Source organism: Oratosquilla oratoria, chromosome 18 (genome assembly GCF_046742065.1).
Source record: "Oratosquilla oratoria isolate Oo_2021 chromosome 18, ASM4674206v1, whole genome shotgun sequence".
NCBI lineage: Eukaryota > Metazoa > Arthropoda > Malacostraca > Stomatopoda > Squillidae > Oratosquilla > Oratosquilla oratoria.
In genome coordinates, this window is record NC_134794.1 from 54,877,332 (window position 1) to 54,890,200 (window position 12,869).

The following is a 12,869-nucleotide window of genomic DNA, read 5'->3' on the forward strand; positions in this document are numbered from 1 at the left end:
AAGGGAGATGGCACTTCGGGATGATGAAAGATTACTGGGATAGTTTGGATACATGGAAAGCATCATTATTTTTATTGTTTTTATCATTATAGGGGATGTTATTATAGAGTTAGAGAATGGTTATTTGTGAATGATATCTTAATGCAGCCTGAAGGGATTTCTCCCTGTCTTCTTTTTCTCTGCATGAGGGGACAAATAGCAGGGGTCACTGATTAAATGAGGTGTCCTCACTGTGGATGTACTGTGCTGTGTCTTACTACATTGCTTCTGACCCAGGGCAGTGGGCGGATACATGGATAACCAGTCATCCAAGAAGAGCTAAGACAAAGAGTGTGGAGGAAATGGGAGGAAAAGCTGGTGGGTGGGAGAGAATTTGGAGGGAGTGGCTAAGTGAATTTTGACATGGCTACCTCCCTTGTAAGGGGGAAAAAGCAAGCGTGCAGAATGATTCATGTATCTGCTTCCTCCTGGCTACTGTATAGACTTTCTAGTAATGTCACTCCAAGTGCAGTCACAGACTTTACCAGCTTTTCATCAGTAAACCCTTCAGCCAGTTCAAGGAATTTGCAATATAGTATGTCCTCTGACATGTTCACTGATGTAGTCACATATACAGTGGCCGCGAAAAGTTTGGGCGCAAAATTATAGGCGCCCCAACTTCCCCTAAACTCAAAACATGCGAAAAATACAACTTTCCACCCAAACTTTTCGCTATTTTTCAATGCTAGCGTTTGTACCCGTATTTAGCCGAGACAATACACACTATTTGGCAACTCTGTTTAGGCGCACTCGATGTCACATGGAGTCAGTTTCTAAACATCTCTCACGGAGAGTAGTCTTTTTTTTGCGGTGGTCTCTGTTTTTGTGCCTTGATATCTCCGTAATGGGAAGTGGTAAAGAGCTGGAAAGAGACACAGTTGTTACAATCATAACCCTCTATAAGGAGGGTTATAAGTGTAAAGATATTACTACTCGTGTGGGAATTGGAGTGCGTCAAGTGCAAAAGTGGACCAAGAAATTTCGAGACGAAGGAAGTGACATCATTCCTACTCCAAAGCATCGCTCTGGTCGGCCAAGGAAGATATCAAATCGTACTTCTACGGTTCTAACTGCCTCCTAATAACTGTAGGAGGCAGTTAGAACCGTAGAAGTATGATTTGATATCTTCCTTGGCCGACCAGAGCGATGCTTTGGAGTAGGAATGATGTCACTTCCTTCGTCTCGAAATTTCTTGGTCCACTTTTGCACTTGACGCACTCCAATTCCCACACGAGTAGCAATATCTTTACACTTATAACCCTCCTTATAGAGGGTTATGATTGTAACAACTGTGTCTCTTTCCAGCTCTTTACCACTTCCCATTACGGAGATATCAAGGCACAAAAACAGAGACCACCGCAAAAAAAAGACTACTCTCCGTGAGAGATGTTTAGAAACTGACTCCATGTGACATTGAGTGCACCTAAACAGAGTTGCCAAATAGTATGTATTGTCTCGGCTAAATACGGGTACAAACGCTAGCATTGAAAAATAGCGAAAAGTTTGGGTGGAAAGTTGTATTTTTCGCATGTTTTGAGTTTAGGGGAAAGTTGGGGCGCCTATAATTTTGCACCCAAACTTTTCGCGGCCACTGTATACTTGACTAGACTTGCCATTGTTGCTGGACCCCTTAAGAAATTTTTGTGGCCTGTCGGTATCCCTGGATCTGATACTTTTGTAATCCTGATGTGCCAGCACAATGTCATTTTCTTTTAGTAGTTTTGATTGATGATTCATTATGGCAATCAACAACTTCCACTAAGTCCATGAATGTGCAGAACTGCTTCTCATCCATTGACTACAGCACTGCTACTCCATCAATGACATATGTGGATGAAATTGAATCTTGAACCTGTGGAAGTGATGGTAATAGGATTTGAGTTTCTCAGCCAGCACAGATTTGTTGGTCTTTCTCATCCGACCTTCATTGTGGGAGTACGTATTTCAAGCCAATATCACTGCTCTTGGTTACTCCAAGCAATGGGTGAAACACTATCTCTGTATCTATGACAAGTTTTCTCTCCTTTTGATTCAGCAGCAAGGGTTTCTTCGTGTCTGCAAATGTTGAAACTGGTTTTCTTTAATGGATCCCATTATCAACAATAGTCTTCCCCTTCTCAGGAAAACCTTTAAGCCTTATCGACCTCTGAAGCTACTTGACCTGTAGTGATATTGATGTGATGGTCTGGTTCCTCACCAAGTTTGAATAGATCTTGGCACTGCCTTTGCAAAATACTCTTTTATGTCATTCACATCTTTCTTGTCCTTGTGCGAGTGACACTGTCACAGAGATCTTCATGAGTTCTGTCTCCATTTCCATGACAACAAACCCTTGAAACCCTCTGCGTATTCACCAGTGATGTGCCCTGTTTTAAGCCACTCCCCTCTTACTATTTGCTTCACTGTTGATTGTCTGTTCTAGGGCTTGATTTGTCAACACACAGTTGAAAACCCTGTTTTGGAATCTTTTGACAACAAATTCTCCTTTCAACATTTGGTGATAAGTCATTGGCTGCATCTCTTCAATTTTTCTTATTTCCACTCCATGTACTGGTGTGCATATGGTGTAGTTGGTGCCTTCAGCCAGAACAAAATAAGGCACAGCTCCCATGACAGCATCAAGATGTAGGAGAAAGTTAGCTTCCCTGTCAGCACATAGCAGCTTGAGTAGCATGTCACCATACTCTAGGAAGCTGTTTGAGTAGGTAAATGTTGATGAACACTGTCATCCTTCTTCCTGGAAGAGAACTATAGTATCCAGCATTGACTGTGAAATGGTTTCCTCTTCATTCTGTGTGGTAGCACAGGAGTTCATATTCTTTGATTTGAAAGACTTCTGCAGAGCTGCTATTGCCTGCTTAGTTTCATCAATAAACTGCAGCCAGGGACATGTAAATCCGTGTTTTGTGTACAAGGCAAATTGCACAGATTCCACGAGCAAATTACTTTCCTTGCAGCATCTGGTTAACTGTAGCTGAGGCATACATGTCTGAGGAGACAAGGATGTCATGAAGGCCACCATTTTCATATATCTTACCGATACATCCCACCTAACCTTGTGGTCATTTTGTAATCTAAAGACTCAGGTCTGCTCTACAGGAGCTGTTGTGCTTTTCCATATATGGGAAGATCTGCTGTGACAGGGATGTGAGGCTGTACAACTCTTGGTATTTCCACTAATCTCAACAGAGTAGTAAAGATAGTGGAGACATCTGGTGGTGAGGCGTTGATGAAAGGAAGATAATGTATTCTGGCAACAGGGACCCTTTTGGTGTTTACAAGGGCATCTAAACCATTCAAGCTAGAATGCTAGAGTACTCATCTCCAGAGACACGAGTAGTTTCCCATGCAAAGTCTTTCATAGGGATCTTTTTCTGACAGGTGCTTTGTGGCAGGCTCTTGCTTCTTGGCAGGTCTGTGCTATGCATGGGTCTGTTGTTCTATGTATTCATTTAGTGTCCAGTGCTTTAAGCCTGGCAGATGAAATGATATATGACTCTGGAGTGACCTCAGACAGTTAGGACAAAACAAAATCCATAGCATGAGTGGTATGTTTGCCATCCTTTGTGTCTTTGTTCTGGCCAAATTTATTGATTGCTGCATCTGTGGCCGATACAAGATGTCCTTGTCAGACCATGAAATGTTATGTGGAACAGGAACAACAGAAGGGTTAGATTGCTCAGCAATGGCTACAGATGTCAAGAATTTGCGGACCTCATCATAATTTATTGAAAATTCAAAATAACTCAACCACTCAATGAGATCTCTGCTGCCATGGCTGTGGTGCATTTGAACACCAAGGCTGTGCATGATTGGATTTGGTGTTGTACATGATGTAGCAATTATGATGTGGCAGATCCCAAGAACCTTCATGTCATTTTTTATTAGGAACACAATGTGCAGCTTTATCAAAGTGATTCTTTGACATGCGCCATGTTATAAAGTCATACAATGTATCTGCAACAAATGTCCTGTACTGTTAAATGTTCATATTGCTACTAGGAAAATAATGGCTAGTTTGGAAGGTTCTTCCATCCATTGAACTTCAAAGAATACCAGCTGCTTTATGAAGAATATTAAATATGTCCATTTCACTTTGGTGTTCTCCAGCACCACTACTGGTGGTGTGCTTCATTTCACCAATCTCGCTGATTTGGATATTGAGTGTTGAAACTTTTCTTAGCATATCATCAATAGTCACTTCACTGAAACAAACTAGATTGGACATATCAAGTTGCACAATGAATAGCAACTTATCATGGAAGTTTTCCTTTATTTTCTTCTTTAGTTTCCATGAAGGGTAACCACTCTTCTCTAGTTTACTTTCAGGTGACTTTCCTTCATTGAATAACTCGGTGAACTGCACATGTAGGGAGGACAGGGTAACTGACTTCTTGTCTTTAGAGAGCACCGTTTTCTCAATTTCTGCAACTAAATGCATAATTATCTTGTCAAGATCAGATATGGACATTTGTGTCAGACTTACTTCAAGCATCTCTGATATTTCTCTCTGATACATACTGACTTTAGCATAAGCGACATTATTTTGCATTGTGGGCAAACAAGACTGGATAGGACAGCATACACATATGAATCTCATCACCTCATAAATTTTTCTTTTAGTGTGTACAATGTACCGCAAATGAATCAGGCACTTCTTATGTTAAACACAGATGTGTCAGTTTATTGTAACTGAGTAGGAGCAGCTGTCTGATATGCCACATCAACTCAACAGGTGCACTACTGGACATACTGGAGGAGGAGGGTTCATTCTGTATACTTTAGATTAATGGCAGGCATATACCAAGATCTGCATTTTGTGTGGTACCATACTGTAATACAGCCATTTAAAATATCATTTTTGATATCTGAAAGTCTCTTGTGAACATTATCTTGATGAATATCTGATCCATGGTTGACAGATTTCACACTATCCAAGGCTAGACTCTTTACAAGTGAACAGCTGTTGTCTAGGTGCCAGCAGCATATCACACAACTGTTGTGGAAGCTTTTCCATTTATTCTCAGGAGGCTCCTTAATTCCATCTCAGCCCCCTGAAAAAGAAAAAATGATTAATTTTGCTGCTTTACATCACAGACTGATGAATATGAATGTTTTGTAGGGTGTGTAAAGTTACCCTCTTCAGTACTTGGCATGCTAGAGCAAATTTGGTATTGTGGTATTCACGTGAATCGTGTTTCATTTTGTGTTACCGTTTGTCTTTGTCAACACTATCAGACGCCATGTGACAAACATCATATACACTACCATCAATAATAGCAGCAGATCTGGTTAATCTAAACATTTATTTGATTGTTTTTAAGATGTTTATTTAACAATTCATTTAACAATTAAAATTCCAATTTTTGGCAGAATACTGAAAAAAAAATTCTTGTCCCCACTCACAAATTTCCACAATTTCTGATATCCAGCATATTATTTTGATGTTACAAGTATTGGCTTTAAAATGGCTTGAAATGGTTCACCATGGGTACTACCTACTTATTACAAGAATATAATGAGCATTGGTTGAAATCCGTGGAGATGACTTGAAATTACAAATTTTCGTGGTTTTCAGCAAGGAATCAACTTGGTATGTTGTATACATATACTGGAACTACAACATTACTTTCCTAAAACTAGGTATCCAGACGGACTAAATAATACCTAATTTACCTTGTTAACCCTCAGGTAGAAGTAATTCCTAGATTATTTCTCTCTTTTTTTTTTTTTTTTTTTTTTTTTTTTTAGCCTTGGCCTGTATGCTACACTTGGTTGGGATATTTGTTGTCACGGAAAGCTTTCCTTCCTTTACCTGTTCCCCTCATCTTTCAGTAAGTCAACTATTGAGCAAACTCTCTCTGCTCTGTTCCATAACATCTTCACAGCACTCCTTTTGTGGTATGCCAGAGGGTTGCTTTCGTAATCCAGCAAGCGGTCAGTGTGTGTGGCTTTCTGTACACACTACAGGACATTGAGTTACTGCTACATATCACCAATCAATGAATGGTTGCTGGCCTTCTGCCTCCTTCTCCATTTTTTATTGTATCACCCCATTCTCTCCATTGAGCTGCCTTAGGAAATCTTCCACATCCCTCTCCTTCTGGACTGTGAATATGTCATCAACATATGGTACCCATAGCTTCAAGAATGGTGGTGCTGTGGCTAGGACTTCCTCCTCAAAGTGCTGCATGGTGATTTCTGCCAATATTACAGATATCGGTGAACCAATGGGGTTCTGACTAGTTGATGATAAATTAATTCATTTAATGTGAAGAAAATCAAATACAGGCATAAAATTATTATTCCCAACGGTTCACAAATCTTGTGGAACTTTGCCCATTACTGCTCTCCATCTTGATATCTTATCTTTTACTACTGTCCTCATGTATCTTTCCTTCGAAAACCTTTCATCCATATTAGTAGCTCAGTTCTCCATGCTCGTATATCCATGTAAGTTGACTGTGAGGTACTTTGTCAAATGCCTTCTCTACACTGAGGCACACACAGTCCACCCACTCACCCCTCTCTCTCTTGCAGTACATCAATCACTCTGGAATAAAAGCTTGAAAGGTTTGACACACACAATCTTCCAGATTTGAACCTAAATTGACTATCTGTCAGAATGTTCATCTTTTCAAGATGTTTGGTCCATTGATATATCACAATCCTTTCACATAATTTCAATATTGTGCTGGTCAGTGATACCAAACTATAATTTAGTGGTGTCTCCTTATGTCCACCTCTGTGAATTGGCACAGCATTTGAATCTTGTCAGCCAGTTGTTTCCTACATTCTTTAAGTACCATATATACTCGTCTATAGGTCGAAATCTTAAGGATTTTTTTTAGGCCAAAACCTAGGGGTCGACCTATACACAAGTAATAATCTTGTTAGGTTGAAATCCAGACATGACAAGAAAGGCTAGGAAGAACTCTTACCTTTTCTTTAGTTTCAGAAATTAAAATATTTACCTACTAGTTACTACCAGTAAACAATGGGGACATAAAATACACAGTACATACCAAAACATGTGAAATTCCTTCTAGATACGGTAACCACATACGGAATACGATAAACACAGGCTTTGGTTGTTGTGTATTTTCGTCTTTGTGATGTCTTTTATCGTCCTGCTTGTTTGGCACACTACTTCCAAGTTGGTGGTTCTTAAAATATGTGTCAGGTTGGTGGCAACGTCGCTGGTTGGCAACACGAGACGTCTTGTTGTGCAGCAGGACAGCAGAACAAGACGTCTCATGTTGCCAACCAGCGACGTTGCCACCAACCTGACACATCCTTTAAGAACCACCAACTTGGAAGTAGTGTGCCAGACAAGCAGAACGATAAAAGACATCACGAAGACGAAAATACACAACAACCAAACACCGGGCACCAAAGCTGGTGTTTATCGTATTCCGTGTTCAGGATGTGATAAAGTTTACATCGGAGAAACGTCACGCAACCTGAATACACGAATACGTGAACACCGTTACGACGTCAGGCATGATGTCACCACCAGTGCATATGTGACACATAGAAATAAGGAAAACCATCTTATGGACTGGAAGAATGCAGAGCTGCTGATATGAGAACCAGACAAAATCCGCAGGAAGTGTTTAGAACCAGGGATCATTCAAGGAACGAACACTATTGAACAAAATAGGGGCATGTTCAACATCTCACCCCACATAATTCCCTTAATACCCATGGCCAGCAAAAATTTTAAAAATATCTAAACCACCCTTTGTGAACATTTTGCCCACGGACGTTTGGGCCAGCATTCTCAACCTTTCCCAGTGTTCAATTCCCCTCCTCCTCCTCCTCCTCTCCCTTCCCCCCTACTTCTTTTCTCTCCCTGTTCCCTCCTTTCCCCTTATTTAATCTCAAGCATATGTATCTCAACTTGTACTTGAAAAGGCTGTAATAAGAGAAATGTCGTACAAATAAAGGCTCAGTCCTCATATGGTGTTTAACTCGTCAGTCTTGTCGGCAACTGCTACTTTCATGACAAAAAAAAACTTGGTAATCTGTTAAAGTTTTTCACTCTGCTGAAATGGCAGCTTCAGTGAAACTTATTAGATATTAAAATCAGTGAACTTGAAAAAAACATAAACCAAAATACATCAGAATTAATGAAGTGAAAAAACCATAATAATCAATTGCTATACCAGGCAAGCCATGCCACTTCAAAGCATTAAGACAGTGGAATGCTCACAACACCAAAACAAAAACAAGCCACTTGACCTATACATGAGGTATATGGAAAATTCCAGATTTTTTGGGCCAAAATTGGGGGTCGACCTTGTAGAGATCGACCTATAGACGAGTATACACGGTATCCAGTTTGAGATCCTGCCGGTTCCTGAAGCTTTTGTTACATCCAATAATCCCAAGAGACTGACCTTTTCCCCCACTTATACATTTATATTTTCTAAAAATTGTTTTTTATTCCTTTTATTTTCCTCCAAAAAAGTGCTCTCTTTTGTGAAGACCGATTTGAAATTTTTATTCATTATTTCTTCATGAGCTGAAGCTTCTTCAAAGACTGCATCACCCACTTTTAAATAAGTGACTACCTCCCTGTGTTTCAACTTACAATTTATAAACCTGTAAAACAGTTTCTGTTTATCTTTGCATTTATCTACTACACCTCTTTCAAAGTTGCTTTCTTCCTCCCTGCAAATTCTTGTATAGTCATTCTTAGTTTGTGAGCTCCTGTTGTTTTATTGCTTTTTCTCTTCCTCCATGTTTGCCCCTGGCCTTTTTTTGTAATCACACACTTTGTTAATTCAGTCTTATTTCTGCTTTCTCCCATTAGTCATTGGCACAAGTTTTTCACTCCCCAGTTGTAAATGTTAAGAAAGATTTCCCATTTCCTCCTTATTCCCGTGGTATTCAAGAATTCCTCCCAATTTCTTTCTTCAAAGAATTTTTTCAACCCTAAGTAGTTTCGCATCATCTGCAAAGAAGTTCATATAACAATCCACACCTTCGTCCATGTCATTTATATATATATGGCAAACATCAGAGCCAATACAGAACCTTGTGGGACTCCACTTATCATTTCTTCCCAATTTGAGTTCTTGTCTCTTGAGTACCACCCTCATTTTTCTCCTGTTCAAGAAATCTTTCATCCATTCCAATAACTACTTGTACTCCACCTATTGTTTAAGCTTTTTGTGTGGTACTTTGTCAAATGCTTTTTGTAAATCTTAGAAGGCACAATCTGCCCATCCATCCCTTTCTTGTATTATTTCTATTAGCCTCGAGTAAAAGCATATCAAGTTTGTGGCACATGATCTTCTGCATGTAAAGCCAAATTGTTTTGGATTTAGTATTTTGTTCTCCAAATGTTTAATACATTTATTTTTGATAACTTTTTCACATATTTTTGCTATTGTACTTGTAAGGGAGACTGGTCTATAGTTGGTTGGATTTTCTTTGTCCCCTCCTTTGTATATTGGTACAATATTTGCATTTTTCCAGTCTTGTGGTACTTTTCCTTCTTTGAATGAGAAATCAATTATTGTGTGTATTTTGTCCATTAGTTCAGCTATACATTCTTTCAATATCCAATTTGTAATTCCATCGGGCATGTGTGACTTTCTGACATCAAGGTATTTTTTATTTCGTCCCTTATTTCTTTCTGTGTCACCATTATTTCTTTCATTGTGGGAGATCTTTCTGTCCTTCCAATTTTGTGAACTTTCAATTGTAAATACAGATTTAAAATGTTTGATCATAATTTCAGCCATTTCTACATCATCTATATATTCATTATTTCCTTTGCACAGTTTCACTATTTCATGTTTGTCTTTTAGTTTGTCATTTACATACCTGTAGAATAGTTTAGGTTGGTCCTTGCATTTTTCTATTGTCTTTTTCATAGTTTCTTTTTTCTTCCCTGTGTATTTTTACATATTTGTTTCTTAGTTTGATGTATATTGGCCATTTCTTGTGTCTTTTTTCCATCTTTTCCAGGATTTGTCTCTTCTATCTTTAGCTTCACTACACTTTTGTTATACCAACACTTTATGTATACCCTTTATTGTTTCTTCTTTGGTACGTATTTATCTGTTCCTTGTATTTTTCCTATGTTCCATTTCTCTTCCATCTTTGTTTCTTCATTTAAATTTTTTTCCCTATTAGTATTTTGAAAAGAAAAAATCTAAGTTTTCCAAAGTCTTCCTTTTCTATATTTCTCAGTTCTTCTTGCATCAGTTAATTCTTTTAGTTCAAACTCTATTAGTATGTGGTCACTCCTCCCAACTGGTTTCTTGTATTCCATTGTATCCATGATTTGAGGCTCTGCTGTGAATATTAAATCTAGTCTCGACAAATCTTCATTGTTTCTATATCTGGTATTTTCATTTACCCATTGAGTCAATGTGTATTCAATGGTCATATCCAGTAGAATATTTCCCTGAAGTTCCTCTCCATCTTTTACTGTCATTTCTTCCTGACATATTTCCTTTGAGTTAAAGTCACCCATAATTACTACGTTTCCTTCTTTCAATAATTCAATTAATGCATTCTTTGTATCTTTCAGTATTTTGGAATGATCATTGTCAGTCCAAGCCTGTGTTTTTGGGGGCACATATATTACTATAAACTTTTCATATTTCTTTCTTCAACTTTAACCATAATCAATTCCACATTATTTTTTCCTTCTGTTATCTTTGTCACATTTAAACCTTTCTTAGTCAGAAACATGACTCCACCCTTTCTCTATTCTATTTTTTGCCCAGTGGTTGTGTAGACCTTGTCCTACAGTATCTAATGATAGTGGACCTTTTAATTTTGTCTCCAGGATTCCCATTGTGCCTGGTTTCTCTATTAACAGATAGTTGTTTAATTTGTTTAGTCCTGAAATCATACCATTTATGTATATGTTATTTTTAATTTTTTATTTTCTCTTTTTTGGTGTAGTGTCTACAGAATCCTCGTATTATGATTCTCCCTCACCCATTCTCCTTTTAATCCTGTCTTCATCACCATATATTGTGATATGTTGACTGAATATTGGTTTTTGATTTCTTACATGTCTGCAGACCCGGAAAGGCAGTCGCGACAAGGTATGGCCACACTCGCCTGCCTCGCTCACTTACATCTATACTCGTACACTTCTACCTCGGGCTTTCCTCTCTGCTTGCTCTCTCCTCTCTCTCTGATTATCTATCTGGCTATATATCTGCCTATCTATCTACCTATCTGTCTGACTGTCTATGTATCTGTCTATCTGTCTATGTATCTATCTCTCTCTCTGTCTTTCTCTCTGACTGTCTATCTGCCTATTTATCTACCTAGTTATCTGTCCATCCATCTATTTATCTGTCTGTCTATGTATCTCTCTCTCTCTCTATGTATATATATATATATATATATATATATATATATATATATATATATATATATATATATATATATATAGATTGTCTGTGTATATCTCTATATCTATCTAGTTATCTTTATTATTCTATCTCTCTTTGTCTCTTGGTTTCCCTCTCTATCTCTCTCCCTTCTTGCCACCTCTCTCTCACATTCACTTTCTCTATATCTGTGTATATATGTTTATACATGTCTGTCTATACCCTTCCATCTTACTCTCATCCGGTCTATTTAACTATATATTAGTATGTAAGAACATAATTTAGGAGGTGATTGTGTCAGGTATCTTAATTATAAGTAAATGTGTATACATATAAGAATGATTACTGAGATGGAGCAGTTTGAACTTATTTCTACAGACACGTATACATCTTACAACCTTTGGCTTGAGTTCTGTGTATTGTTGATTTTGCCATATATTTGCATCGGTGAATAATATTAACTGATTGTTCCAGTCCATTGACACCATATACTAGTTGAGGGTGTATGTGAACTGAATGCTAAACTTCAGATGTAATTGTTTCAACATTCATCTGACACTTGGCTTGTGGTCTCTTGAATTTTACAATGGTAATACTCTTATATGTGGGTTATTACAGTAAATGCAAAATGTCAAATGAATATTGTCGAGGATGTTTTAAATCAGATAAAAGTTGAGCATCCCACTGCATCTTCTTGACAGTTGCTGATATTCCTTATCTCTCCAAGATTTTTGCTCAGATTTCACATCAACAAATTAATTAAAATCTGTAAAAGCTCTGTACGATTTGGCTAACAAAATAACAGCTTAATGATATCATACTATAAAAAAAGAAATGCTGGCATCCACAGGGAATCCATGTCCACAAACAGTTAATACTGTAGGCACCAGATGAAAATAATAGAAAAATGGATACCAAATTTGATTATTCACATACACACACACGTGCACACACACACTAATCACTAATCACTCTGATAAGACCAAGATTGGAATATGCAGCAACGATGTGGTCACCAAGTACAAAAAAATGTATAAAAAAAAACTTGAAAGAATACAAAGAGCAATTACAAAATTGGCACCAACACTCTCAAAACTATCATATGAAGAGAGACTACCAAACTTGAGCTACAGACACTAGAGCAAAGAAGAGAGAGAGGAGATTTGATAGCTATTTACAGAATCATGAAAGGCATAGAAATTATTGATAGAGAGGATCTAATAAAATGGGATGATAGAAATACAAGAGGACACGGAAAGAAAATCAAGAAAGACAGCTATAAAAGAGATCTGAAAAAGAACAGCTTTCCTCATAGAGTAATAGACATTTGGAACAAGTTAGATGAGAAAGTAGTGTGTGCAAAAACAATACATGAATTTAAAAATAGTTTAGATAAAATGAGATATGAAGATGGGACACCAAGAGTATAGCTCCCCTTCCCGTATAATACAAATAGGTAAA

The 12,869-nt window shown here is 37.8% G+C and overlaps 1 protein-coding gene across 5 annotated transcripts in view; it reads left to right on the forward strand.

Moving 5' to 3' along the window:
• Window positions 1–12,869, forward strand: part of smog (G-protein coupled receptor 158 smog) — a 205,192-nt gene that overhangs the window by 158,100 nt on the left and 34,223 nt on the right. For 3 of the 5 annotated variants that reach the window (XM_076201999.1, XM_076201996.1, XM_076201997.1), the window contains exon 13: window positions 11,091–11,114. The exons of the other annotated variants lie outside the window; for them this stretch is intronic. In XM_076201999.1, the coding sequence (XP_076058114.1) occupies window positions 11,091–11,114 (24 nt within the window). The remainder of the gene's footprint in view (window positions 1–11,090; window positions 11,115–12,869) is intronic. 5 annotated transcript variants of the gene reach the window in all.